Raw genomic sequence first — 26,974 nt, 5'->3', positions numbered from 1 at the left:
TCTGTCTTTATCCCAAGGACATACATGGAGGTGATCATCATTTAACATCCCTTTATTTTCCAAGATTAATTTAATATTTGGGTACCTTGTGCAGGAGAGGAGTGAAGGGGTTAGAGTGGGATGACAGCAGTGGGATAATGCACTGGGCCACAACAGGATTTGTCTGCTCTTAGCTGTGCCAAGAGATGCTGTTTGTTGCATCCCCCACTCCCATGCTACTACCACGTGGTAGATTCTTTGAGCATCTAAATGCTGAGAGATAATGGTTTTCTACTTTTTTCAAGGTCAATTAGTAGATTCAGCCTTTCAGTTATAGTGGATGAGATTTTTGTGACTAGGTTGCTGTGGAGTGTTATTTTGAAGTAGGGTTTTTTTGTCCTTTTTGTTGGTGTTGTGGGGATTTTTTGTTTGTTGGTTTGGGATTTTTTTTCTTTAAATACAGTGGAGGTGTTCAGCTGTTAAACTGCATATGATTTTTCCAGAATGGGATGAGGGTGCCTAGATTCACAGGCTGCTGATTTAATAGCAGAGTGGGGGGAGGAAAGGAGGGATTGCAAGAGGCATTGTATCCCTCTCCACTTCCTCCCCTCCTATTTTGAGTCATATATTTCTGCATTATATACAGGAGATCATATCAAAATCCTGTGCCTGGCACAGAAGCCATTCTGCTATTGGAGAGGTGACTTGTGCTACCATTTAGCTCAGCGCTGGGAATATTTCCTGGAGATTTTCAAGGCACTGCCATTCCTAAACATATTCAGAGAGAGAAAGTAGCATCTCTTACAGTGAGACTGAGGGGAATCAAACTTCTGAGACTTACCAATGCTGTGTGTGTTTATATTAGTAAATATAAGTGAAAATTTCTGATACACTTAAATCACACAAAGAAGAAATCAGTGAAGTTCTGTTCTATTTCTGTCTGAAGATAAGTAATGCATTGTGTACTGTGCTTGGTTGTAGTGTGGGACAAGATTTATACTAAAAAAACGTATTTTAGGGAATAGTACAATACTTTTTAACAGTATCATAGAAACAGACTATTTACTCAGCAACTTGAATAAACAACTTTTATAAAATATGCATGGGCTTATTAGTGTTTTATTGTGAAGTGCAAAAATGTCCATGCTTTACTTATTAAGTATGAATTCAAATTGTAATAGTCACTAGGCAACTATTACTGGCCTGGAAACTTGCAGTAGTCTCATTCAATGGGAATTTTGCCACCCATATTCTTTCTGTACTTTTGCCTTAACATAGGTGCTGTTCTTGAGGAATGTGTTAAATTCAATGAAGCTTCTCTTTTGACAGAAAATATTCATGTACATCTGCAGGCAGAAGGTCAGCCATTTGCACTAAGAGGTTTTCACCAAGAAAAATGTCTTCTCTTGCTATTATTATCTTGCACTAACGTGGTATACTCTCAGTAGTAAAACAAGATGTAACATCCAACATGGTACTGATTCTTCGGGCAGGTCATAGAAGTCTGGTCATGATCTTATTCTTTCATAAGCTGCCATGTAAAACTAAACAAGACTTTCCCCCTTAGTTTCCAGCTTGAGCAAGAAATATGCAAAAGCTCTTTGTCTGTTCCTTTCAGCAACTGTTACTTGGAATAATTTGTAGGAGATGCTTTGAAAAGTCAAGTTGTCCTTTAGCTTTGTAGGGGATGATCTGGCGCTGTTAAAAGGCAGTTGATGTGTGAATGGTGATGGGCATGTCAAGAAGCCGTTGGCATTTGTTCATTCAGGATTGATTGTTTGAGACTCCCTTATGTGATGCCAGCTGTCATGATCTGTGTTAAATTGCAAGAAATTAGTTCCATAACCGGGCCCCGATGAGCCAGGAGACTGGGATAACAGGAGGGGAAAATAGGATGCCATTCAAAGTCTGGCTGCAGGAAGGTTTCTTCTGGGAGTCTGTTGGCAAGCAGATCATCGGGGAGTGGCATGGGCCCTTCGCTTGCTTAATAAAGATAGGAACATAAATGTAGTAAGAATTACTTTTGCAAGGATTTTGTACTGGTTTTGACCCCAGAAGTTTCAAAATTAAATGAAGAAGTGCCAAGAGTAAGTTCCACACCAGCAGGAAGCGTCCTCAATAAATCATAGAACAAATAGCTCTGTGATGTAGATAAATGTGTTTCTGGAGGTAACCATGGGTGGTGGCAAACATACAACCATTTTTCATGGTGTCTCTATGCAATTATGAAGATACTTTGTCAATGTGAAAGGAGGAGGGGAGAGGGCAGAATCCTCCTTAAAATGCTAACACAGTGTGTTGCAAAGCACCAGGAGGAACGAAGGATTTCTGTGTGGGTTTTGTTACTTGGCAGGGTCTGCTATGACTAAATCTCCAAAGATTGCTGTTTCTTTTTATTTTTTATTTTCTTTAAAGTTGCATTTATTTATGTATAATACAGCTTGGAGACAAAAAAAAACAAAAACAAAAAACAAAAAAAACCCAACAACAAAAAAAACCAGCCTCACCTTATTAGACCATGTATGGGCTTTATTTGTAAAATGTTTCTGACTGCCTGCTCAGCATGACTGGAAGCTGTCAAGGCTCAGTTGAATCACTCACTTGTCAGAGCTCAGAGTTCCCATGCTAATCTCAAGAAGCATGTGCAAAAAGTCTGACTCAGATCCACCAGTGATCCTCTTCAGCTGGGCTACATGTACCCTCTATATTCTTCCTTTATATTGTTACATCTGTTGATTTTTTTTTTTAATATTCATCATGCAGTGAGGAGTGTTCTTCTGAAATGGTGCATTAAATATGTTCTTTCAAGAGGAACAAAGCCAAGTGACTAAGGCAACAGCCTAACTTTAATATCTCTGGTTAACAAAACACCTAAAGTGAAGCCAAAGCAACTCACAGGAGTTTTTCTTTCAATGAGAATTTATTTGAATTATTTATTAAATTGAAAAAAGACATTTTTGCACTTCTGTGATTTGGGTTGGACAAAAGTCAGCACCAGATACTTTTTGCTCAAGTTGTTAGATCTGAAAACAAATGATGACCAAACCAAAATAAATAAATGACTCTACTTTCTGAAATTGCAACGTAATGGGAACCAGACTGGAATCCAGCAAGCCTGCAGATAGAGCCCGTGCTTGCTTTGAAACTGCAGTCAGTGTCTGGCTCTGTGTGTGGGACGCACAGGAGCGCGTCTGGCCTCTGACACAATGGTCTTGGATTTGCAGCACGGCCCAGCTTGGCTGTGCTGCAGCTTTCCTGTCCTCCCAGACCCACCTTAGCTCTCCCTGCTCCAGCCGTGGCAGAGCTGGAACTCACGGAATGGATTTTGTGAAATCTGGGGGGGTTTGGTGGGGTGGATGGGGTTCATAGGAGGTATGTAACAACAGCATTGTCCAGCTGTAAGACTGTTTCTAATCAGTGTTTTAGTAATCAGTCAAGGAAATGTAAGCACTAGATATGCTTGGGGTTTAATTAGTTTGCTTTCTGGAAATGCTTTCCGTGTTGGTCTATGAAAAATTACAGCTGTCAACTAAAATTTGGGCAGGAATCCTCTGTAATTGTTTTGGAAGCGATTCTTCCAAGGGTGCCCAAACTTAGATTTAAGCTTCTGAAGTGTGATTTTCCTGAAAGTGAAGATGTTTAGCACTGGGTGAAATGGAATAGGACAGGGTAAGTTCCCTGGCAGAGGAGGGCAGGTCTGCTGAGTTCCCTTGGCTTGTCCTCCTTACATCAGTAGGTGAACCAGGCTGTTACATCCACCCTCACTTCAAAGAGAGCAGCTAATAGCGTAAGGCTGCTGGCTTATTGGTTTGTTCAACAAATCTAGTAAATGTACGCCCATTTCCTCTTTAAAATAAAAAAAGCCTATACTAAGACCACTTATTTCTTTTCCCCTCCCTTTTACACAACTGTAATGCTGTTGAGAAACAGCTGCAAGCACTTGAGAAATGCTAAATGGGGGCTAGAAATGTGCAAGCAGATGCTCAAAAAAGTTCAGCTTTTTGCTGTTTTTTCTCTTACCTCTCTTCATCAGATGCTTTTGTGTCTGCATTAAGCACAATTTATCCTCTTTTTTAAATAGGCTGAACACCATGTGCAAAAAAAAAAATTCCGTTGATTTAAGTAAATTACTTGTTTTTGCTCTCAGTAGTGCAAGTCCAGTTGTATTTCAAGTAATACCAATAGAGTAAGTAGGAAACTGTGTGGAAGTAACACAAACCCCTGTGTCACACTCCTCCTTTTCTCTGCCAGTGTTTAATTATTGGAGGTGGCCCTTGTGGCCTGCGGACTGCCATAGAACTTGCCTTCCTGGGAGCCAAGGTTGTTGTTGTGGAGAAGCGGGACACTTTCTCAAGGAACAATGTGCTGCATCTCTGGCCCTTTACCATCCATGACCTTCGTGGACTGGGAGCAAAGAAATTTTATGGAAAGTTCTGTGCAGGATCTATTGACCATATCAGTAAGTATCTGAGGGCACGGGCACTGTTCGGATAAGGGGTTAGCAGGATCAGAAGATTGGCGGAAACGTTCTTGGTTTGGCAGAAAGTTCATCTGCCTTAACCATGTGCCAGTGCATTTGTGCACACAGAGAGGGGAAACAATGGTCTCATTTAAGTAAGGTAGAAATAGAACAGGTTAAAGACCTATGTAGGAGCAGATTTTTTTGTTAGTCTGGTATGGTTAAACAACAGGTTTTGATTATGAGGTATAAAGAATATTGGTATTTATTCCAGTATGTTGAAGGTAGACACAAATAACAGAGTGGAGTATTTTACAGGGAAATGTGCTGTAAAATTTTGTATTCTAAAACATGCTGGTTAGCAGATCTTTTAAATGTCATCAAGAGGCAGACCTCTACAAAAGCATTCTAAGAAACTCAGCTGAAATGAGTTTTGCCAACAAGATTGTGCTGCAAGAGGAAAAGGAGGCGGAAGAGAACAACATCCTGTGGTGGTTGCTATGTTTGTATTCATTACAGTATGGGAAATAGAAATGCTACCCACTTGTGTTAACAATGAATTTCAGGTCTCTAGCAGGCTGGTGGCAGCTGGGGTTGCTTACTTATCAAACACATCTTTGTCACTTGCTCTCCACAGGTATTCGACAGCTTCAACTCATCCTCTTCAAAGTTGCACTTATCCTTGGAGTGGAAATTCACGTGAACCTGGAATTCGTGAAAGTCCTGGAGCCTCCTGAAGATCAAGAAAACCGAAGTATTATTTATCATAATACAGTTCTGTTCACAGCAACTTCTTTTTGTGCTAGGTGTTACATGAAGTTGTACAAGGCAGTCAAACACCGTTTAAGGAAATAAAGAGTTTTTTGCCCTTCTCATTCAGCCAGCCTTGTTCTGTGCAGTTACAGGCGTGATAAGTATCAGTGTGACAGAGCACTGATAAATCTTAGAACACAACCCAGGCTGAGAAGCTGAGGTTTTGCACTATGCCTTCTGGCATGTGTTTGAGGCTTTGTAGGGAGTCTGGTGTGGCTTCTCGGGATCTTCTTGCAAAAACAGATTTTGATTGATAATATAAATATTGAGGATGGATTAAGTGCCCAGGGCCTCATTTTGCGTTCACATTTGATATAACTCCCACTGGCACACAGACTCTTATCAGCATTCTTATGCAAGATTTTTAAACAATAGAAAAAGATTTCTAATTTTCTTTCTTTTTTTTTTAATGTTAGTTTTTAGGATGTAATATCACTAAAATATTTAAGAATTTTAATTAAAACTCTGTGATATCTCTTCAAAGGGTCATATAGCGACAGCAGAACAGGTATGTTAGTTTAAGTAGTTAAAGTATATATAATTTTAAAACATGGACAGTACAAACACTTTCACATAATCAGCTTTGTAAAAAGAGTAAATTTAGCTTTTTGAGTATGCTTCCATTTACTTGCTATTTAGAAGGCAATTAAAAGCGCTGATCATGGAGTGTTATTTTTCCTCTTTTAGCAGCCAGCTCTTCCTTGCAGTAACCACATGTATGTACTGCCTTGGCAAGGTGGGTGTGGGGTTATTTCTGTGAGAATCAAGTGCTTGATCATCTTCTTGTGGTGTGGCTCTGGGAGGAAGTTACTGCATTAGGTGATCCAGGGATTGAGAAATGCACCCTTTATCTCAGTGCCCTTTCCTCGGACTCTGAAATCACTTCTCCATTGTAATACTGAAGAATTAATAAATATCATTTGTGTTTTCAGAGATGGGTTGGAGGGCTGAATTTCTCCCCATGGACCACCCTTTGTCAGAGTATGAATTTGATGTTATCATTGGTGCAGATGGCCGCAGGAACACATTAGAAGGTGGGTGAACGTGTGTTTTTAGCCTTACTGGTGGTCTTTAGGGTACCTTGAAAGATCTGAAAGTCAGAGGAGAACACAAAGCAGCAGGTTATCTTTCAATCCATAGAAGTCTGTGTGAAAGCTGTTATTTCATGTGGTACCTTTTGGTTTTGTTGTTAAATCGTAGCTCAAAATAAAAGACATTTAATGTCATTACTGCTTCTGAGCTGTGTGTATTTGCACTGCCTACAGAATGCATTGTGGTGCCACTGGGCTTGCTTCAAGGTTAAGTAATTATATGATGATTTAACTTGAAGGAAGCTGACAAAATATATGTTAGGAATGGCATAGCCTTTGCTGTTGTGCTGTGAATTTGCCCTGTGTGCTTGAACTCATGACCAAAAGGTGACTGCCAGGTATTTAATGAAGGCAGCAGAGGCTTTGCTTCTTTGTAAATGAGACTGAACTTCAGAAGCAGCTAGTTTAGAAACAATAGCAAAAGATAATAAATAGCTCTAAGATGTGTGGGAGTAGAGGGTGTAAATGTTTCCTGAACTTGAGTCACTGCTGGGAATTCAAACCACCTGAGCTGTGTTTCTTAGAGAGACACTGGCTAAGCTGCTCCTGCATCACAGGAACAAACCTTTTACTTAATTATGTATTTCCCTTTTAACTCTAATTATATCCAAGCTAGTTTCCATTCTCTAAGTACTCTTTCCCCCTTTTTTTTATTAGCTTCATAGTTTGTCTCCTTATTCTTTTATCTGCCAACTACAATGTGCTTACAGTTAATTCCCTATAATGCTGTACTGGAAATTTCCCTACGCTGTTGTCTGGCTGTCCCTCATAAAAGACTGTTTAAATAGTCAGGCACCAGCAAAACCTAATTATTCTTACCTCACCTGCAGACTCCATCAAGAGGTTAATGTTTATCATCATACCAGGATCTAGGGGAGTGATTGGTGCACTGAAGATATGCACAGAAGCTGGTGTTGTCATATCAAATCTATCCCAATGAAATAATGAGAGCATATCAAGAAGCACAGAGACAAAAATCCATAACCAATTTATTTCTTGTTCTAAAATAATGTATTCATATGATGTCATCTGCAGTGGGCCAAAAATACACTAGAGATCCTCTGTCCTACTTCATAATTTAATTACAGATGAGGGGAACATACAGATGGAAAAACTTCAATGTGTGATTGCAAGATTGTGGCTCAGGGGGCTTTTTTCAGTGAAAAGTGAAAGCAGAGATGGGGCGAGGAGCTTCTCAGTTGGTCTCACATTGGAAATATAGTAATTAAGCCACTGAATATTTTTCAATCCCAAGTACCTGTGAAAAATCTCCTTTGCTGGTAGTGTGTGCACCTAAGCACTGCTACACACTGTTTTTATTTTTCACATCATTCTCTGCTGCTTCTGACTGCTGATCTCTTGTATCTTTTTTCAAAAGCTGTTTTACCACCTATATAACAAATACCTAACTTGCCATTTAGCATGTTAAAAATGTCTTCCTCCACTGAAATTGACCTGTTCTATTCCCAGACACATAAAAAAATTTTTCCATGTTTTTCTTTAGTTATAGTTTTTCCTGAACTTCTTCCCTTAGTTCCCCACCCAACCATTTTTTAATGAGACTTTATCTTGAATGCAGTGCAGCTTTAGTTTTGCAGCTGAAAATGGGGAGAAAAGACTCTTTATATTGAAGGGAATTTTGGAGGAATGGTGGAATCTACTGATGGTGTGTTGTTTGAAGAAGTGTAGGGAAGACACTGAGCTGCCTTGAGCTGACCCTCCCTGAAAGTCCAGTCTGAAGTCTGCAGTGGTTTTAATTCCTGTCTTTGCTCACCAGGCTTCAGGAGGAAGGAATTTCGTGGAAAGCTGGCTATAGCGATCACTGCCAATTTTATAAACAGAAATACAACTGCAGAAGCCAAGGTAGAAGAAATTAGTGGGGTTGCTTTCATCTTCAATCAGAAGTTCTTCCAGGACCTGAAAGAGGAAACGGGTGGGTGCATTCTCATTTTTTCCACTACCAAATACAAGAGGCAGCAGGGGAACTCTATGTGCCAGGCCACCCTCTTGTTACTGGTAACATCAGTTTTGAATAAACTGTGTAAAAAAATTTCCAAGTGATAAAATATTGTTGATGTCAGAAGCTTGCAGATGGAGGTGTCCATTTATGGTACAGTGGGATATTTTTTTAGCTTGGGTGTTGCCACATCATGTCTTGTTTTAGTGTTTAAATTTTTCTCAACTGCAAAAATGTCTGCTATGTTGAACAAATTTGGAAGAGCATTTTCAGGGCCCAGAGATTTTCCCTTAAGACATGATTTGTTTTGTTTCTATCTGTTCACATGCTGAACAGCTTAAACCCTTTGAAAAAGTCTCTGCCCTTCTGGGAGGAGTTCATTCTTTCTTTTTGATGTGTGGAGCTGATAAACTGAGAAGACCTAGAATCTGCCATAAACACTAAAAATATAAACTGTGAAACACATCTTAATTGAAAGGGATTTCAGAATAGTTGCATTCACTGTCAGTTCAATCAACTCTATTCTTGATTTACAACTGATTTTTTAAAAAATTACTGTTATAATTGAAACCAAACCCCCTGGTTAGACACAATGCCAGAGCCCTAGCAACCCAAAAAACACTTTGCTCCCTTGGCACCCAGTTCTAACTCGGGAACTATTAATGCTGCAGTTAACTAGCAGTTCCCTGAAAGAATGCTGAATAACTTGTGCTGAGAAAAACTCCTGTTGGGCGAGACCACTCTCCTCTCTTGTTGTGTTTCCTAGCATTCTGTCCACTAATCCTTCATCCCAGCTGGGAGAGTGGATGCATCCCAAGAAGGAAAGGCACCTGCCGGGATCAATCCTGGGCTGTTGGTAAATGGCATAGGCAGGGCACTGCATTTGGTGACAAATGTGTCTCTCTTTTCAGGGATTGACCTGGAGAATATTGTTTACTATAAAGACAGCACGCATTATTTTGTGATGACAGCAAAAAAGCAGAGTCTTCTGGACAAAGGAGTGATTATTAACGTATGTAAAAATGCTGGTTAAACCCTGTTTTATTTACTTGGCACAGAGTAACTGTGAACATCTGTATAAACGTTGCTGGATGTTAGTGAGGGTGTTTATAGACTTAATCACTTCATTCAAGCTCAGGTTACTTGGATCTTACTCTGACATTTTTAGGATTTGCTTTTCCCTTTAGTCTGCTCAAAGTTTCAACAGAGAACTGAAAACAATACTTCCTAAATTAATCAGTTTTGAAACTGGCTGAAATGGGATCTTGACTCACCTTGGAAATACGTGGTGGGATCGTCACAGCAGAAAATAAAAACCTCAGTTATTTAAGGGTGAACTTAGCACAGCTATGTTCAGTTTTATCAGGCAAATAAGGAAGTGTAAAAACCTACCCTAGGTTAAATTGCAAATTCTTTAAAGTGGCTGAAACATGATAGAAGTAGTCTATAAACATGATGGCCTGACCTTTCAAGGGGTACTTGTGATTTTGAGGTATTTTTTATTTTTCTTTTTTTTTGGTCTTCTGTAAAATATAGGGTTTATTTTCTTTTGTTTCTAGGAAGTGTTATGGCACCACTTAAGTTTCCCTTTCTGGAAGCCCAAAAGTGTTCAATATTTCTTGGAAAGTAAGGCAGTGCCAAAACAGCCAAGTATAATTTCCTGAAGGAAGTACCTGTGGGGAACTGTCAGAAGGGCTTTTGGCTTTCTGATGGGACCACTCAGCTCAGTGCCATGATTCCCTGCCCTTTGGGAGGCCAGGGGCTCCCAGGGCAGAGCTGCTTTCCACGACCAACCTGGGTGGGAGGGAGGAAGGGTGGAACCCCTTGTGGGGAGTGGCTGGTGTGTGCTGAGGTTGTGGGGCTGGTGTTTGCAGGTGAGGGCAGTCCCAGGGGATCTGGGGGGAGTTTGGAGCAGAGGAGCAGCAGCTGTGGTTCATCAGAGCTGTTTTCCTGACCTACTCTGCTCTGAGTGGAAAAAAATCAACCGCCCCAGTGTGTCTGGTGCAACTGGGCTAATAGCGGTTCTGTGGTATCAGCTGTGATTAGGGGTCTCATCCACGATTAGCCTGGAAATACAACCTGCCTCATTAATAACCACTGCCTTTAAGTAGGATGACCTGTAAAGGCAGGGTCCTTTACCACTGTGCCCAAGGAAAAACCCAGCCCAAAAATGAACAGAAAAGCTGCTATAGCCCAGGTTTAAATGTGGTGTTGTTACTGAGATGTCGAGTCAAGCCTTGGGGCTGAGCCTCCCATGTTACAGCATCAGTGTTTCTGCTCTCCTGTGGTTTCAGATGTGGGGTGCACGTGTGCAGAAAAGCATTGCAGTGATGTGGATGACATCTTTTGATGTGAGGGAAGTAATGCTCTGAAAACATCACATTACCAAGGAGGAGCTATAACCTTCTATTGCAAACAAAGCTGCTTGTTCAGTGTGGGCAAGGAGAGTTTCAGTTTGGGGCAGTACCTGTGTTTGTGCATTGGCTTTTTGAAGGAGATTACAAGTGTCACTTGTTTCTTGTTGCTGTGAGATGTGTAGCTCCCAGTCCTGCTGTGAGACTGCAGTGTTCCAATTCAGAGAGGATATTGGAGTTTCTTATCCCACATCCTTTTCTCCTTGCAGGACTCCATTGATACCGAGCTGCTGCTCTGTGGGGAAAATGTGAACCAGAGCAATTTGCTGTCCTACGCCAGAGAAGCTGCTGACTTTGCAACCAACTACCAGCTGCCTTCCTTGGATTTTGCAATTAATCATTATGGCCAACCAGATGTAGCAATGTTTGATTTTACCTCCATGTATGCATCTGAAAACGCTGCGCTGGTGAGAGAGAGGCACAGACATCAGCTCCTGGTGGCTCTCGTTGGAGATAGTTTGCTTGAGGTATATCTTGGAATGCCTTCCAAGTAGTATTTTCAGGTTTTTTATTTTATTTCCTTAATCCAACTATTCAATCTAGCCTCCAATATAAAATGTTCTCTTTTACATGTCCTGAAACAGTGGTACCTTCTTTGGATTAGATTTTTTTCCCCCCTTTTTTCTTTTCTCCTTTATTATGCCATAGTTTGTCATAGCTAATGCTTGGCTGACAGCCTGTGGCCGAGATCCCATTTTGCTTTATGCAAGTTGTGTTTCTGTCTGAAAACTGTGAGCTCCGTGTCCTCAGCTTGGGTGCATGGCATAATTTTACTGAATTCCATCATAGACAAAAACTTGATCCAAATTATTATTGCAGTCTCTTTGCCTTAGTGTGTGCCTTTTTTTTTTTCTTTCTGAAGTGAAAAGTGTATGCTGCAACTTTTTTTTTTTTTTTTAATTCATACTGACAGCCTGAGGCATTTGAAAAGAACAGTCCAAAGCAAATTTAGGAGGTGAAAAGGGCATCTTTTTTTTTCCCTTTTTTTCCTTTAATAATTCTTGAGTCTTCTTTTTTTTCCTCAGCCTTTACCTTTTGGGGCTAAGAAATTTGTTTTTATATATAGAAGTTAAAAAAAAGGAAAAAGTGGAAAAAGTAATCTTTTCTCCCTGCCTAAGACTTAAAGGAGAGGCACATTTAAAACCTGCAAGTATTGCCCGTGTTGCATTTTGACTCTTTCTGGGCTATTTTTCCATGACAGTATGAAACCCTGGAGTCCAAATTTGCATTGAAAGTTACTTTTGCAGTAAAAACTTCAGAAGTGCAGAGAATTGAAGTGTAAATGCTTCTTGCAGCCGTTCTGGCCGATGGGTACTGGCTGTGCGAGAGGCTTCCTGGCTGCCTTTGACACCGCGTGGATGGTGCGGAGCTGGGCGCAGGGGAAGCCCCCGCTGGAGATCCTGGCTGAACGGTGAGTGCTGCTTTGGGCCCCAGCATTTCCAGTGTTTTAAAGAGCCACAGCAGTGCTAGAAGGCAGTGGATTTCAGAATGCTATCAGGAGAAATATTGTTAGGGTTTAAATCACTGATTTATGTCACTTAAGTGTGATCCTTAAAGACCAAAGAGACCTTTTATCAAAAATCCCAAACCTCCAGCCATCTCAACACCTGGTTTTTTATCATTTTAAAAAAAAATTCAGAAAGGAGTCTGAACAAATTCTTCAGCAGTAACAGACTTCAGAGTTGGTCTCTCTGATTTTAACTCTGCATTTTGGTGTAATGGTGCTCTCTTTAGGCTGATAAGCATGTGGAGAATTGTTATAATGCTGCACCAGAAACTTTTTTTTACTGGAGCAAGAAAATCTGTGGCTAAGTACAGCAGCAGTCTTGGTGTCACCATGGTCTGATGGTTGAAGTTGCTGACTTAGGTCCTGCTGGCAGCCACCCTCCTCTGCTGCAGCTGCACAGGCTGTTTTGGGGCAGATACATAATAGGGAGAGTCATGGTTGTGGGAATGCAAGCAGGAGCTTTACTAACTACAGCACTTTGGAAATTTTTAAGATAGAAGCCTGTGGGATGACTCAAACATGGCCTAGTCCCAAATGGAAAATTGAACAGCATAGAAAAAAAACTGTGGTGGTTATCGGAATTGCAGGATGACAGGATTTAGTGCTGTTATGTGGTAAAGAAGTTACTTCTTTAGTAGATGTTAAAGCAAAACCAGATGACTAGATGATGTAACCTCCTTTTTTTTTTTCTTCCTTTTTCTTGCTCACTTCCTTCCTCAGGAAAATATGGGCATAAGCTCTATGTGTCCGTCTTGTCCTTTTTCTGTCTGGCATCCTTCTGTTGAGTGGGGATAAGAAATGGGATGAATGCATTATGCATTTGGTCTGTAATACTTGTCCTGGCAGAACCAAAATAAGGTTTAGGTAGCTGCAAAAAACCCCAATGCCTTATAAATAAATATTTATTTTAATACATAACTCTTGCATCTTTTTCCTCTGCAAGAGAGAGCATTTACCGACTCTTGCCTCAGACGACCCCTGAAAATATTAATAAGAACTTTGACCAGTACACCATTGACCCAGGAACAAGATACCCGAACTTGAACTCGAGCTGTGTTCGACCTCACCAGGTCAGTACTTAAAAGGCTTGCTTGTGAAATCAGTTCTTTTTTTATCAAGGGTAAATAGAGCTGCAAGGAGTGTGTAAACAAAATCTTCAGGAGACTCCTTAATTTAGAGCCAGCTGCTGATAAAGTTAACCTGGAAACAAAACTGGTTTTTTGTCTGAAGTTATGCTGGTAATTGCTTTTCCTTGTAGGTGAGACAGTTATATGTTACCAACGAGCTACAGCAGTGTCCTCTTGAGAGAGTGAGCTCCATTAGAAGATCAGTGAACCTCACAAGACAGGGTAAGTGGCATCTCCTGTTTGCTCTGGCTTAACATTTATAGCCTTCTGAGCATGCAAAAGCTGACTGAAATGTTTGCTTTCCCATTTGTGCAGAGTCAGATATTCGGCCTAACAAGCTTTTGACGTGGTGCCAGAAGCAGACGGAGGGATACCGAAACGTTAATGTCACTGACCTGACCACCTCCTGGAAAAGTGGCCTTGCTCTGTGTGCCATCATCCATCGCTTCAGGCCTGACCTCATGTAAGTGACATCTGTGGAGCTCCTCAGGTGAGGCATTTGCGAAGGGTAGCATCAGACCAGAGCAGCCCTGGCACTCTGCCGTCCCTGCTGTGGCTGCTTTCTGCAAGGAAGTGCACACATAGCCAGGTTTGGAGAGGGGAAGGGTGGGGTTGGGTTTGCTTTGTTTCTTCTGTATGTCCTTGCATGCTGTTTAAAATGAAATATATGTGCCTTCAAAGAGCTAGGAGGGTTTTGAACCCTATGATTTATCATGTTTGTGGGAGTCATGTGTCTATTTAAAATGAAATTTGCAGTTCTGGGGGAATGTGTAGAGCTGCGTTCCCAGATCCCTGGAGACAGGTTTTGGTGTCTGTTTGAAGCCACGGCCATGAAGCACAGTCCTGAGTTACAGAAATGCTGGGTGAGCCTGAAGGAGCCATCCTCCATGTGTTGTACTGGTTGCTGTGACAGTCAAATAGGGAAATGTTGGACCGTGGAGATGGAAGTTTTGCACAACTGTGTCCAGGAGAGCACAGAGTCCTTTCAGTGGGCAAAGCAAGGGCTGGGCCTTGAAAACTAACTGCCCTAGAGGTTGAGAGTAAGCCAGCATTCCCCTTTTGGCACAGTTTCTGGGGTCCTAGTGCTGCATGACCCAACTGCATGCATCTGAATATTTTGTAATGTCCCATAGTTAGATACAAGAAGGTCAGTGTGTAACAGGTGTCAGGAAATGGCAATTGCTGACACTGCTGGGTGCAGTCAGTGGGGTGACTCTATTGTCTCACCAGTCTCCAAAATGCAGTGGATGCATTCTCTTGTCTTCCTGCAGAGCCTTAGGAGTCACACATGAATTACTGTCAACCTCCCTTTATTGTGGATAAATGAATGATTGAACTTTTTTATGAGGTGTGATAAATTGGAAAAAAATAGGAGTGGTACCTAGGGTGCTTGTTTGTGCAGTTTTGCCAGAGAAAGAGCTGAGATTTTAAGAATAGGATTTTTTTTTGCCTTATGTTTGTTTAAAAGAATTAGAATTCTGGATGCTTTTGGGGGAGAGGGTACAGAAAGCAAAGTAATCTTTGCTGCCTGTGGAAACCATGTTCTCTACACTGCTCTCTGCAAAGTCGATAAATTTATCTTCCTGAGCTAACAGACCTCCTGCTGTTCAATTAATGTTGTGTTTGGATCTTGTTGGCTTTTTGTATTCAATGAGCCTGCAGAAGGACTTGGCTGGATGAAAGCTAGGCAGGCAAGAGGGGTGGCTGCCAGTGACAGCCCCCAGCTCCAGAAATGGGCAGTGGGTGGATGAGAGAAGAGGAGAAATTCTTTGGGGATTCAAAACTCACATTCCACTGTGAGGAGAAAGAAACTACCCTGCCTGGAGCTTTGTAATTTATTCACATGTTTATTTTAATCATGAATTTTGGAAGCTGTTCAAAAGATCAGAGTCTTAGAATAGGTCCCATAGAAAATGGATTAGAGAGTGGATAACAGAGTTCCAGATGTGTGATGCACTTATTTAGTGCACTGCTAAATTCAGTTATGACCTGGACAGGAGGTCCCTGCTCAAACTGTGTGTGTAACACCTTAAAAAAGGAAAGGTAGTGCCTGTGCATGTGTGTGCCTACACATATAATGTGCTACTTCCATAGAATGCTGTCCCAAATGTATTCCTCCGGGCTTTGATGATTTATAAAACTAATTAAACCTAAGTAATCTGTTGCTAATGGATGAAGTCTGTAGTAGTTCAGCTGTATGTGGAGAAAGAAAAGGTTTCTTAGCACTTCTGAGGAAGAATTGCATCTCTCCAATAAATAAGGATGTTTTTTGTGGGACTACATCAAGGTCCAGTTCAGTGAAAAAGCTTTTAAATTACGTTTCTGACAAAATCAGTATTTGTAATAACAGTATCGAAACAGGACAACCCCCATGGGAAGGAGAAATGATGAGGAGGAATCCATGGATATCAGAAGGCTAATTAATTACTTTATTATACTATATTATTCTATATTATATTACATTACATCTAAACTGAATCTGCCAAGCACTCAACTCTGAACACAACTGCACTCATCTCGTGACTGTCCCCCGACAGTCCCGATGCACGCACACACGCTTGGCTCTGATGGGCCAAGGAAACAAAACACCCTCACTTTGGGTAAACAATCTCCATATTGCATTCTACTTTTGCACAAACGCAGGCACAGCAAATAAGATAGGAATTGTTTTTCCTTTCTCTGAGGTTCAGAGAATGTGAATCTCAGAAGTCCTTGGGAAGAATTGTGCCTTGCTTTTCTCTGTGAAGAGAAATGCGGCCACATAGCGGCATTGTGCGAGGCTCTTTCCTTTGGCACTGTGTGGACTCGGTAGCTTTGACCCAGCGAGATGCCTGTGCCCTCATTCCCGGTGCTGCTCTGGCACGGGCACGGGAGCACTGTGCGTTCCCGAAGGGAGCAGGGAACGAGTGACGCCGCTGTGCTGTCCCCGCAGCGACTTCGAGGCCCTGAACGAAGAGGACGTGGTGAGGAACAACCAGCTGGCCTTCGACGTGGCCGAGCAGGAGTTCGGGATCCCGCCGGTGACCACGGGCAAGGAGCTGGGCTCGGCCGGGGAGCCCGACAAGCTCAGCATGGTGCTCTACCTTTCCAAGTTCTACGAGCTGTTCCGCGGCACCCCTCTGCGCGCAGTCGGTGAGGCACGGCGCTCCCTGAGCTTCGGCACGGGGGAACGGGCAGCATTCATCCAGGCTGCTGGCGAGCACTGCTCTTGAGCCAAGAGGCTTTTCCCGGCAGAGCCATTCTGGCCTGCAAGAGTTACCTCGGGCTTAACACAGGAAAGGGGGAAAATTTTGATTGAACACCAAGGTTTTGTGGGTCCTTGGTGGTTTCAGGGAGTAGGAGCAGCTGGATAACTGCTGCTTGACATCAGCAAGGGCATGCATCAAGTTGTTGGTGGGGTTCCCTGGTAGGGATGCCTGCACACAGCACATTCATGCTTGTGTTTTTCTCCCTCTTTTTTTAAAAAGCCACCCTACATTGTATGTATTCACTTTTATTTGCCTGTTACCAACACTCAACTGGAAAGCTTTGGCTTAGTCAGAATAATTTAAAAACAAATGTAAGTAAATATCCTAAGCAGTTGTTTTTTCAACAGATGCTGTTGACAAGCAAAATGAAGAAAATAATGATCCTCATTTACCAAAATCGAATTTCATCTGTAATAATTATATCAATTTAAGTTTAAGAAGAAAACGAGTACCAAAGGTGAGTTGTGAAGCAAGACCTGCCCTATGAATATTTTTTTTTTCTGAAAAGATGAAAATAAACTTTCAGGCTCAGAAATAAGGGATTTATATATACACTGCTATAATTTTCTGAGCTATTTCTACCTGTAAGAAAAAGAGTCCTGTAGCTCTGTATTCCTGGAGTTAAATATACAGCCATTTTATTATATACTAGTTCAAATAATCAGTGCTATGCTGCACTGTTTGTTGATTGGGAGGGAGTGCTGCTTTTTGAAAAAAAGAAGTGATTTGCACAGTTTGTGGATGCTGTCTGGGTTCTGACTCCCACAGAGGAAACCTGCAGTGGTGACAAACAGTGGGCAGGTTGATCAGCAGCTTTGGGATAACAATCTCTTAGTCATGCCCATGTACTTTTCTCTCTTGGTTACTTATTAATGAAAACTTACTGACAGGCCCTGTTATATCCCTGTATTATAAAAAAATCCATGCCCATACATGCTGTGATTAAGGACTACAGAGCCTTGAAGCTTTGCAAAGGCCTGAGTTAGCACATGTACACATCCACTGCATTTCTCAGTGTTTTAATATACTGCTTTTTAAATTTGGTGTTCTCTTGTCTTGTAGAAATGTGATTTCTATTTTTTTTCACCTGAATAATTACTCCAGAATTTCCAGATACTTCCTACACTGACTTTTGTCTTGAATTTTTTTTCCATACGCAAACCCTTTTACAAAACCTGTGGACAGTCAATTGTTCAGTAACTTCAAATATCCTTGTTAGGAAATAATTATTTCCTGCCACCCACATATACACAAAGCTAAGTGACATGGTTCCCAGATAGCCAAGCTGTGAGAAACCAAACAGGCAGAATAAACTTTGCTTTTTCTTGTGGGTGACTTCTTCAGAAGGGAAACCTTTATCATGACCACAATGTTGTTTTTCAGTGAGTTGTTTGCAGAAGTAAACAGACTTTTAGCAGTGGGGAGAGCTTTCCATTACTGAGCCATAGAGCCTCTGATTAACCTCCTGTCATGAAAAAAGCCTTCTGTCATAGCAGGAGCTGGAGTTCTTGGCAGTACATGAAAGCACGAGGTGATTTGCTTGAAGGGCCCCTCTGGTTTCACACTACGGGAGCTCATTGGAAGTGGAAGTGTTATTTCCCAAATCAGCTTGGGAAACAAGGCATTTTGTGCGAGGTTTTGCAGCTCTGTCATGGATGGGCTGTCAAACCAAGCAAGGTGGGTTAGGGTACTTGGATTAGGACAGACTTGGGAGTGCCACAACCAGCTGAAACTAGCTGGGAAATTAAGCTCCTTGGAAAGCAATTGCTCGAGTTTGGGGTTTGGCTGTGGCTTCAGCTTTTTTAGGGTTCTTTCCCCTGCAGAAAGTGGTGCTGAGCATTATCCAGGTGTATATATATCAAATGTTCTGTCCAGGCTTTAGGAGAGCAGAGAGTGTTGCTAACTGAGCTTCCATGGCATGTAATTTGTCCTTGGATTGGGCTGGAGGAGGGATCCTTATCTGGGCGCAGGCTGTGAGAGACCAGGAAGGGGGGCCTGGAGCTGGGGTGGCTGTGGCTGTTCTGGCAGCCTGTGCTGAGCTGGATCATGTTTTCCATTCTCCTCGGAGTGTCAGCCCGGCTGGAGAGGAACTGAGATTTCCTGTGCTCCAGACTAATAAATGAATGGAGGTGTTTACACAATGCAGGGCGCAGCCCTTTTGGAGTCTTGCTCGGCAATTAAATTGCTTTGTCTTTCACTTCTTTGTCAGCGTGTTAATGAGAGTCCTTTCTGTCCCATTTCTGAAAGGTAGCATCTTGCTTTGCTCCATTCACTCAAGCAAAAGCTGCTTTTATGTGGCCCAGGCTATTGTGCAGAACACATTGTGCTGTTCTGTGTTCACCCTTTCTGAGTGGACTGATGACTGTAGGTAGTGCAGAGCTGGGTTTTGCTGAGCTGCTGCTTGAAAGACAATGTAGCAAAGCAAAGTAATTGAAATATTGTCATCTGATTCCTTTGGTGTCTGCCCACAAGTTGTTTGGGATTACTCGTCTTCACTGCGTAATGATTTATTACAAACAGTCCATATGTAAAAAGGAATCCTGCATTCTTTGATCTTTCTTTATTCCTTTTTGGGGTTTTTTTAAGTTGGCTGAGCAGGCACTAAGTTACAGCATGGGCAAATGCCAATAAGTGGAATATAGTTTGTTGTTCATAAATTATCACTGTATCAAATCTTCACGACTGAATGTTATAAGAAGTGATAAAAATTTGCCAGCATTGACTGCTTTTCAAGTTTGTGCAGACTGAGTATGAAGTATTACTGATTTGTGTAATCTCTAGTTGAGTAAAATAATGAAATATGTGTGTGGCTTGAACACAAAAGAAGCAGTTTGGTTGCTTAAGTATTATAACGTTCAGCCCTAGTCAGGGAGGTGAACCTTATGAGGAGACAGATCTTTAAAGCAGCCAGCAATTGCTCAAAAAAGGAAGTATGACTGTGCTATCAATTCATGATCTGCATGCAGACACATGGTTCAAGAGAGATTTGGGGGTTATAGGGAAAGAGTGAGGGATTTCTGGATTTTACTTCTTTGGAAAACAGTACAGTCTAGCTGAAAATTCACAGAATAACTCATGCTGTAAAACCTTTTTGTACAAGGATGTGTTAGTGCTTTATGATTTCTGAACTCCTCAGTACTGAAAGAGGCAAAGATGAACACCAAGTTGTAGGGCTGCTCAGCGCAGCGTGCAAGCATGTGTTCTCATGCCCTGGAGTCCAGTGAGAGCTCCCAGTCAGGGGCTGTGTGGCAGCTTTTACTGCCCTGATAGCTGCTGAGCTGGGGGCTCTGACGGGGGGGCAGCAAGAGCCCCTGATGCTGGCGCTGCTCACCTGGCTTGTGTGCCTGGCTGAGCACAGCCCAGACCTCGCCTGCCTGGGGCTGGAACTTCTCCTGGGAGGAGCTGCTGGGGTACGCTTGGGAATTGCTGCAGTAACCCATGGAACTTGTTTTGGCTTTGCCCTTTCAGGCTGAAGGGAAAACAGAAGAAAATGAGACTAACAAAAGGCGTCGGAAAGGACTCTTTGGTGTCTTTGAGCAGGTTGGTGTTCAGTGGTGCCCACCCGTGTCCAGCTCCCTGATGGGCACCAGAGCTGAGGAAGCGTTGCGGGGCCAAGGTTTGGCCTCTGGAGCATGGCAGGGAAAAAACCTCTCCCTTGAAGCCTTGAATTTACTGTGGTGTGCACTAAAGAAGAGCTAAATTAATTTTAATCGTTTGGTAGGGAGTAGAGCATTAACTAAATTGCTCTAGTTTTTGTACTGACACAGAAACATTTAAGGTATTGGGTTTTTTTTCCTTTTCCTAATTGTCTATTTAGACAATTTTTTATTTGAAGATTTTGCATTGCAGCTTGGTTTCTAGCCCTTCTCTGATTAGTCACCTTTGTGACTCTGCTTTATGAATACCAGCACTGATTAATGTTCCCTTTTACTGTGCTGTGGGACCCACAAAAAATACTTTTTGGCAATTTTTGCATGCTAAACATGTCATTTTAATATACTGCAGACTATTATATATATATAATATACTATATTTCCTTTCACCCTTTGCTGAAAAGGATGATGTATTTCTCCTCCTCTCCCTTCATGAGTGTTGTAGGAAACATAAGAAAAACACAGTTTGTTGTTCCCTTGCAGACTTCAAGCTTTCCAAGCCAGGGGACAGGCAATGGGAAAGAACAGAGTGATGGCAGAGAAGGAATGAACCAGAACAAAGTCAAATCAATGGCAACTCAGCTGCTGGCAAAGTTTGAAGAGAATGCTTCAAATACAATTCTGCAGAGACAGGTAGGTCATAGATGAACATGAAAGCCATCTCTGAAATTGAACTCTAGTCCCTCCTTGTGAAGGTGATGCAGATTTCCCAGGGAAGACAGGAGTCTGTTAGGGATCTTTGAAGTGGGTTGTCTTTTTTAATACTTTATGCAAATTAGTATTTCTTTCAGTACTTGGTAAACAAATACAACTCATATAGATTGACTAATGCGTCTAACAATGACGTATTGCTGTGTTACGGTGTCTAGAAGTCTCATGGAAGTGAGCCTGTAGAATTTATGTTATTTGGAAGTCTAAGGTGGCTGCATACAGTATTGCAGAAGGCCTGTTGTTGCTTATATTTTTCAAATAAAGGACACTGCATAGCCTGTGAAGTCTGTCTTTATGGAAAACTTAGGGAGTGTCAAAAGGAAACCTAATCTCTGGCAAGATATGTCTGGCTGCCATTTCCATTCCAAAACTAGGCAGAGTGGAATACATTTGTGCATTGTACAGCGTTTTCATGGTTTAGTGTGACTAGAGGTATTTTAAAAACAATCCCATGCTGCCAAGGTAGAGGGGAGAAGCTCAAAGTCACACTTCAGCCAGAAATAGTTGGAATCAGCAGAGTTTAGGTCTGTCATCTGAAAGATTTGAAGGAAGGATAAGCAAGTTGTGGATGTTTTGACGAAGATGGTGGCTTTCTTAATTCTTCATACTTGTATCTATTTGTTTATTTAAATATTTAGGTCCTCCAGTAGTGTAGGCTTTATAGATGTCCAGCGACTTTGTATATCCTTGAACCAAAATTGTTTGCACACTACCTGGGTACTTGTCTGTGCCCTGAGCTTTCAGTGTGTGATAAGTGGCCAGAGATTTCCTTGGCCATGCTGGAGGAAGTTATTTTGATCATAAACTCTGTTAAAAAGTACTAAATGTGTTCAACTTTAAGTATATCTTTGATGTTAGAAGTTGCTAATAAAATGGGTAGGTGGCAAAAATATGCAAAACGTGTTGTTAAGCTTCATAGTAATGCATCTTTAAAAAAAGCTTTTATTTCTTTCTGCCTCAGAAATTCTTTGAATCCTATTTACTGTCTTCCTTTTTTTTTTTTTCCCTCCTTCATTCTGTCTTTGCAATTTTAAAAATGCTTTACAAGGAGCTAACAGATAGACCAGCCCTGCTCTCCTCTGATCCTCCTGTTAATCCTCGCTTTGCTAAACCTATGGATCCAAGCCTTCTTCCACCTCAACCAAAAAGGCAGGTAGGAAGCTCCTATGGGTAACACCTGGCAAGCACAGCATTTCTGTCACTGCTGGGAGCTTGCTGTTATTGCAGCATGAGATACAAAGCAATATTCAGATGGAAACTGCCGAGTTCACAGACAGATGTAGCTGAGAATTGTGAAAACACCATTAAAAAGTAAAAGCTATTTTGCACCTGCTTTGCCAAATGAGAAAACTCTCTGAAAGTGTGGAAATACCCTGAAAACACAAGTGTTGATTTCTTTGTTACCATACCTAGACTCCAAATTGTATGAATGTAATTACATAGCTACATTTAACATGTGAGAAAACTACAGCAGTACCCGAAAATTTGTGCATATACTTGATGATTTGGGCTATTGTAATGATAAGGCTAAGAGAGAAACCTGGCAAAAATGTATAAGATAAAAGCTTGAGCATTGAAAAGCTGATATTGGTGCCCAGGTGTTTTATTTCTATAAGTAGAACTTGCAATAAGAATTTCTGCTGAAAGCTCTTTTGCAGCATCACATATATGGGGAAAATTTTTTGACAATGTAGTCTAAATTTTTCTCTTAGTACTTTCACTGAAAGCAATCTCATCTCAAACAGTATTGATACTCACTTCAGAGTTTTAAATTAAAGTAAACATCCTGTAATGGCACTTTAAGAGCAGTCTGCAGTGAAATGAGATCTGTACTGCATGTGAAAATCTGCAGGTCAGAAGCTATTTTATATGAAAAGTCAAATTCAGAGATGTGTTCTGAACTCCTCAGCAAATGCCTTAAATCTGAAATACATTGTGTACTGATTTGGATCAGACTAGATCTAGAACTATGGCAAAAATTACTGTTGAAATCCTCGTAAATATAATTTGATTACAAGCTGAGTTTCAGGGAGATGTGCTGCTAAAAAACCCCAACCCAAGACCTTTGCTGTAAACCCTAGAAAAAGATGTTCTTCTGCACTGCTGCTGTCTGAGGTTTTTCACAAAAACTCGGAAGTGTAGAGAAGGATGTCAAGGCCTGCACAAGGATTTATTTCAGTGCATGTGCACAAGCACCAGAAGTGCAGTAGACAGTGTGCAAAGAGTGGTGTGAGAACATTTGATGTCTAGTTATGTGCATGACTGTGCCGTTCTTTTGGAAGCATCCTTAAAAGCTGCATATACTGCATGGTAGTGCAGAAAGCAGAGTTTTGTTCACTTCAAGTGTTTCCCAGTTTCAGGTGGTAGCTAGGAGTGAACACGAGGTCAGGGAACCCAAACAGTCTTTAAATGGTTCTGATCATATGGCCAGGAGAGCAAAGACTGTGCACAAAACAGATCCCCAGCCCAGTCTGTCAGAAACCTCTGAAAATCTCGCGTCTGCCCGTTCTGCTGCATTTGTGCTTTCTGGAGTGCTTGAGCGTCTTCAGCACCTGGAGGAAAAAATGAAACAGGTGACAAACAACTTCTTTTCCTTTCTGTCTCTTAAATGCCTATGATAATCTGTGTACTGTGGTTTTGCTGGCTTGTTCTCTGTTGACTGTAGGTTGTATTAAGACAATAAGTCTTCCTGCAAACTTCTGTGTTTTGTTGATAGATGTGATTTTAACTGAAATCTCTCTCTTTCTTTTCTTGGCTGTCCTCCCCTGGCTGTCACTGCAGAAAAGAGCTCAGACCATAGCAAATAGGGAATTCCATAAAAAGAACATTAAAGAGAAAGCAGCACATCTCGCCTCAATGTTTGGATACATGGAGTTTCCGAAGGTGAATTTTAAGTTTTGCACCTGAAGAACTGCTGAATTGGAAGATGTATAAGAATTCACGAAGGGAAAGAAATTGCAGTGGTTTTGGTTTTAACTTTCTTTCATTCTATGTGGATCTGAAAAGTAATGTGGATTCCACTGAAACTAGTAAAAAGTCTTGCTTAAATATTATTGCATTGTTTAATTGAGGTGAAACAATCCGAATCATAAAGCTAATCAGAGTGCTTTAGCAGGAGAGAAATGTGTTCAAATAAGCTATGTCTTGTGCTTAGGCACACACTGCTGGCTCACAGTTTCTGATCAGTTGCTGAGCAGTGGTACTTGGTACACTCTGGTTTTTGCTGGATTTCATTATGCCTTCTCCCAGCACTATCTTACCTTACTGCCCACTGTGAGTATTTCTATTAAAGAATAGTACAATAATATCATTTACCATGAAGATGCCATGATGATTTCCATGGGCCCTTACTGTGCAGAGGTAGCGAGAAGAGTAGAACTGTCATTGTGTTTCTGTTTTTTTTGATGCATGACTGTGAACTTAACCTGTGTTGATGTCAGTGTCTCTTGGATAACTCTCCTGTTTCTGCTCTACACAGAATAAGCTACCTACTAAAGGCTTACCCCATTCTCAGCCGCCAACTCCCTCTTGCTTTCCACCTCATCATTCAGCTGTTGCTGCTTCATCATCTGTTGGTTCAGCTTCTTCTGCTGTTTCTTCTCAACAGGTACTCTATTAAGAGATTTTTCATGTAAAACCCAAACTTTTACTCAAGCTGCTTGAGAAATGGCTTGGATGGAAGGTGCTGCCAGCAGACCTGTTGTATAGGTTGTAATTCACATTTAAATCAAACTTTCCTTTTTTGCTGTTGTTAGTTCTGCATGTTTGTAAGAGGAATGTCATCATCAGAAATGGCTCAGGTGGAAGTTGAAGGACAAAGCAAATGGTTAACATTTTTTTCAATTCTGAAAATTTTGCATTGCTGCTTATTTTAAATGATCAGCTGTTGGAATGTATCACAGGTGTGCTGAAGAAAGCTTCCCATTATAAAGTAAACTGGGTGCTGTGGGGTTGGTGGCATTTATGTTTCTTTTCATAAGCATATCTGTCTGCTCTGCGGGAGAAAACCCACACCATGATGGTTATTTTAACCACGTCTTAGAATGGACATGCCTTAGAATTGTATGAGCATTTACCAATACAGACATTTTATTGTTTGTTTAATTATTTGTGCTTTAAACTTCTGCATGTGAATAGCTAGAATACAGTTCTTTGTAACAGCAGACCTTATGGAGAGGAAACATCCATACTTGGAAAGAAGGAGATGACACTTGGGTCAGAGATACTCACTTCTTACTGCTGAGGCTGGTGTTAATGGGCTGTGGTGCAATGACTGCCTGGCTCCCAGTCCCCAGGGAAATACAGGGGACATGGCCCTTCAAGGACACTGCAAGCTCAGCAGGTGCCTCGCTGCAGTAATCCCCTAATTCCCTTCATTCAGCTTCAAACTAATTCCTCTGCCTGGATTTACCTCTTACTTTTTTGACCTAAGAGGTATAATGTGTGATGGGTTTTAAGCTAAGTCATGGTTTCCAAAAGACTGGGGGCTAATGTTCATTTGATTTGGAGATCTTCTGTGACTCTGCAAAGAGAATAAAAGAAAACCCAAAACCCAAACCTAAACTATCTGAAAAACCCTTTAGAATATGAGAACTAGGCTTTTAATCATATGGAAACTCTGTGAGAAATAATTTATTGGGATTTTAACATCACTTCTTGGAGAGCCTTTGTCCTGAGCAATCTTTTTTTTCTGGATATTTTAAAAACTGGATTTTGTTTAAAGGGCACTGAGAGCCTTGATTAGTTTGCCTTTGTATTTAAATGGTGTGGCAATAGTTTGTTGTTACTTGGTTTCACTCAGGCTGAGTTCACTTCAGCTGAAAAGTCATCTCTAGAGATGCTGGCAGAATGCAGCTCAGCTGAAGCAAGAAAATCTAGTTCTGTCACCAGCACAGTAAATATATGTTCATCTCACTGGGTAAATATTTGGCTAGTTAAGTAGGACTACATTTACACTTTGGCAGATCTACATGCATGAGCATTTTGATGCCTGCATACCCAGCTCCATGTGTTGTACAGGCTGCCAGCCTCTTGTACACTATGCATTTCATAGGTGTAAATGTGGTGCATTTTGTGTGGCATTTTGGAGAATTTTTAAACAGCAGGTCTGGTAATGATCAGGTGATCTTTGCTCCTCCTGTCAGGGGCACAGGTGGTAATAGAATCTGTCCCTGCCCTTTCACGGTCAAATTGTTGTCCCTGTGTTTTATTCTTATACATTGCACACCTTTCAGAATGTGAAAATTTTATCCTGCTCTATAAAGCACTAAATGTGACTAAATGTGTTGTGCTGTATATATAAAAGTTCAACAGTATTTCAGATGCACATTGTGCATTTTTGAGTGCTGTTCAACAATATGTTTGGACCTCTGTGCTGTGAACATGCCAGAAACTGCCTGTGTCTCTGTTATCTTGAGGGGAGTTAGGGTCTCAAAACTTGAATTTCTACTCTCTGTTCTGAGAATTATCATTAGCTGAGTGTAGACTTCAGTGTCAGAAAGTGTTTTGGGATTGATAAATCAACAGGAAGAGCTGCTGTGTGTTGCTGTCAAGTGTTTCTCCTTTTTCCCCAGCAAACAGAAGGTAATATAAGTGTTTTGAGTTCTGTAAGGCTTCATGATATATGACCTGTAAATATCAGCACCCTCCCATGGTTTTAAATAGCTAGTGCTGTCATTTTAATTTCAGGTGAGTTCTGAGGCTGTTACCAGACATGACAAACCATTGCACCTGCTGAGTTTTGCTTGGAACAGTATTAGTTATGGGGACACAGTTATTGAAAAGGGTGGCTATGTAATTCTGTCTAATTACACAAACTTGTTATTAAGTGTAAGTCCTGCAAAGGACACTTGAAAAGAAGGCTGTGGGACCATATTGTTTCTTCCAAGACATGCAGTCATTACAACTTAGTAAGAATTACCTTCTGTGTGCAATATGTCAATAACAATCAAAAGTACTTTCTAGCTTCAATCAGCTGTCAAAATTCACATAGTTAGAATTATGAGTTAGCCTATA

The 26,974-nt window shown here is 41.2% G+C and overlaps 1 protein-coding gene across 10 annotated transcripts in view; it reads left to right on the top strand.

Annotated features, from left to right (window-relative positions):
• The window catches only part of MICAL2 (microtubule associated monooxygenase, calponin and LIM domain containing 2), a 73,634-nt gene that overhangs the window by 35,439 nt on the left and 11,221 nt on the right, over positions 1-26,974 (top strand). For 7 of the 10 annotated variants that reach the window (XR_005956696.1, XR_005956695.1, XR_005956703.1 and 4 more), the window contains exons 3-20: positions 4,231-4,438; positions 5,076-5,192; positions 6,184-6,285; positions 8,120-8,275; positions 9,211-9,311; positions 10,923-11,180; positions 12,009-12,124; positions 13,164-13,290; positions 13,479-13,569; positions 13,663-13,810; positions 16,280-16,479; positions 16,943-17,052; positions 20,064-20,135; positions 20,732-20,881; positions 22,008-22,112; positions 23,314-23,532; positions 23,741-23,842; positions 24,438-24,566. Coding sequence is in view for 2 of the 10 variants with exons in the window: in XM_041485704.1 (XP_041341638.1) it covers positions 4,231-4,438; positions 5,076-5,192; positions 6,184-6,285; positions 8,120-8,275; positions 9,211-9,311; positions 10,923-11,180; positions 12,009-12,124; positions 13,164-13,290; positions 13,479-13,569; positions 13,663-13,810; positions 16,280-16,479; positions 16,943-17,052; positions 20,064-20,135; positions 20,732-20,881; positions 22,008-22,112; positions 23,314-23,532; positions 23,741-23,842; positions 24,438-24,566 (2,511 nt within the window). In the remaining 8 variants the exon portion in view is untranslated. The remainder of the gene's footprint in view (positions 1-4,230; positions 4,439-5,075; positions 5,193-6,183; positions 6,286-8,119; positions 8,276-9,210; positions 9,312-10,922; positions 11,181-12,008; positions 12,125-13,163; positions 13,291-13,478; positions 13,570-13,662; positions 13,811-16,279; positions 16,480-16,942; positions 17,053-20,063; positions 20,136-20,731; positions 20,882-22,007; positions 22,113-23,313; positions 23,533-23,740; positions 23,843-24,437; positions 24,567-26,974) is intronic. The other 3 variants (XR_005956697.1, XR_005956702.1, XR_005956704.1) reach the window with 3 other exon arrangements.

This window comes from Pyrgilauda ruficollis, unplaced genomic scaffold (genome assembly GCF_017590135.1).
Source record: "Pyrgilauda ruficollis isolate IOZ18807 unplaced genomic scaffold, ASM1759013v1 scaffold119, whole genome shotgun sequence".
Taxonomy (NCBI): domain Eukaryota; kingdom Metazoa; phylum Chordata; class Aves; order Passeriformes; family Passeridae; genus Pyrgilauda; species Pyrgilauda ruficollis.
The sequence above is the reverse complement of the archived record's forward strand: the minus strand, read 5'-3'. Positions and strand labels throughout refer to the sequence as shown.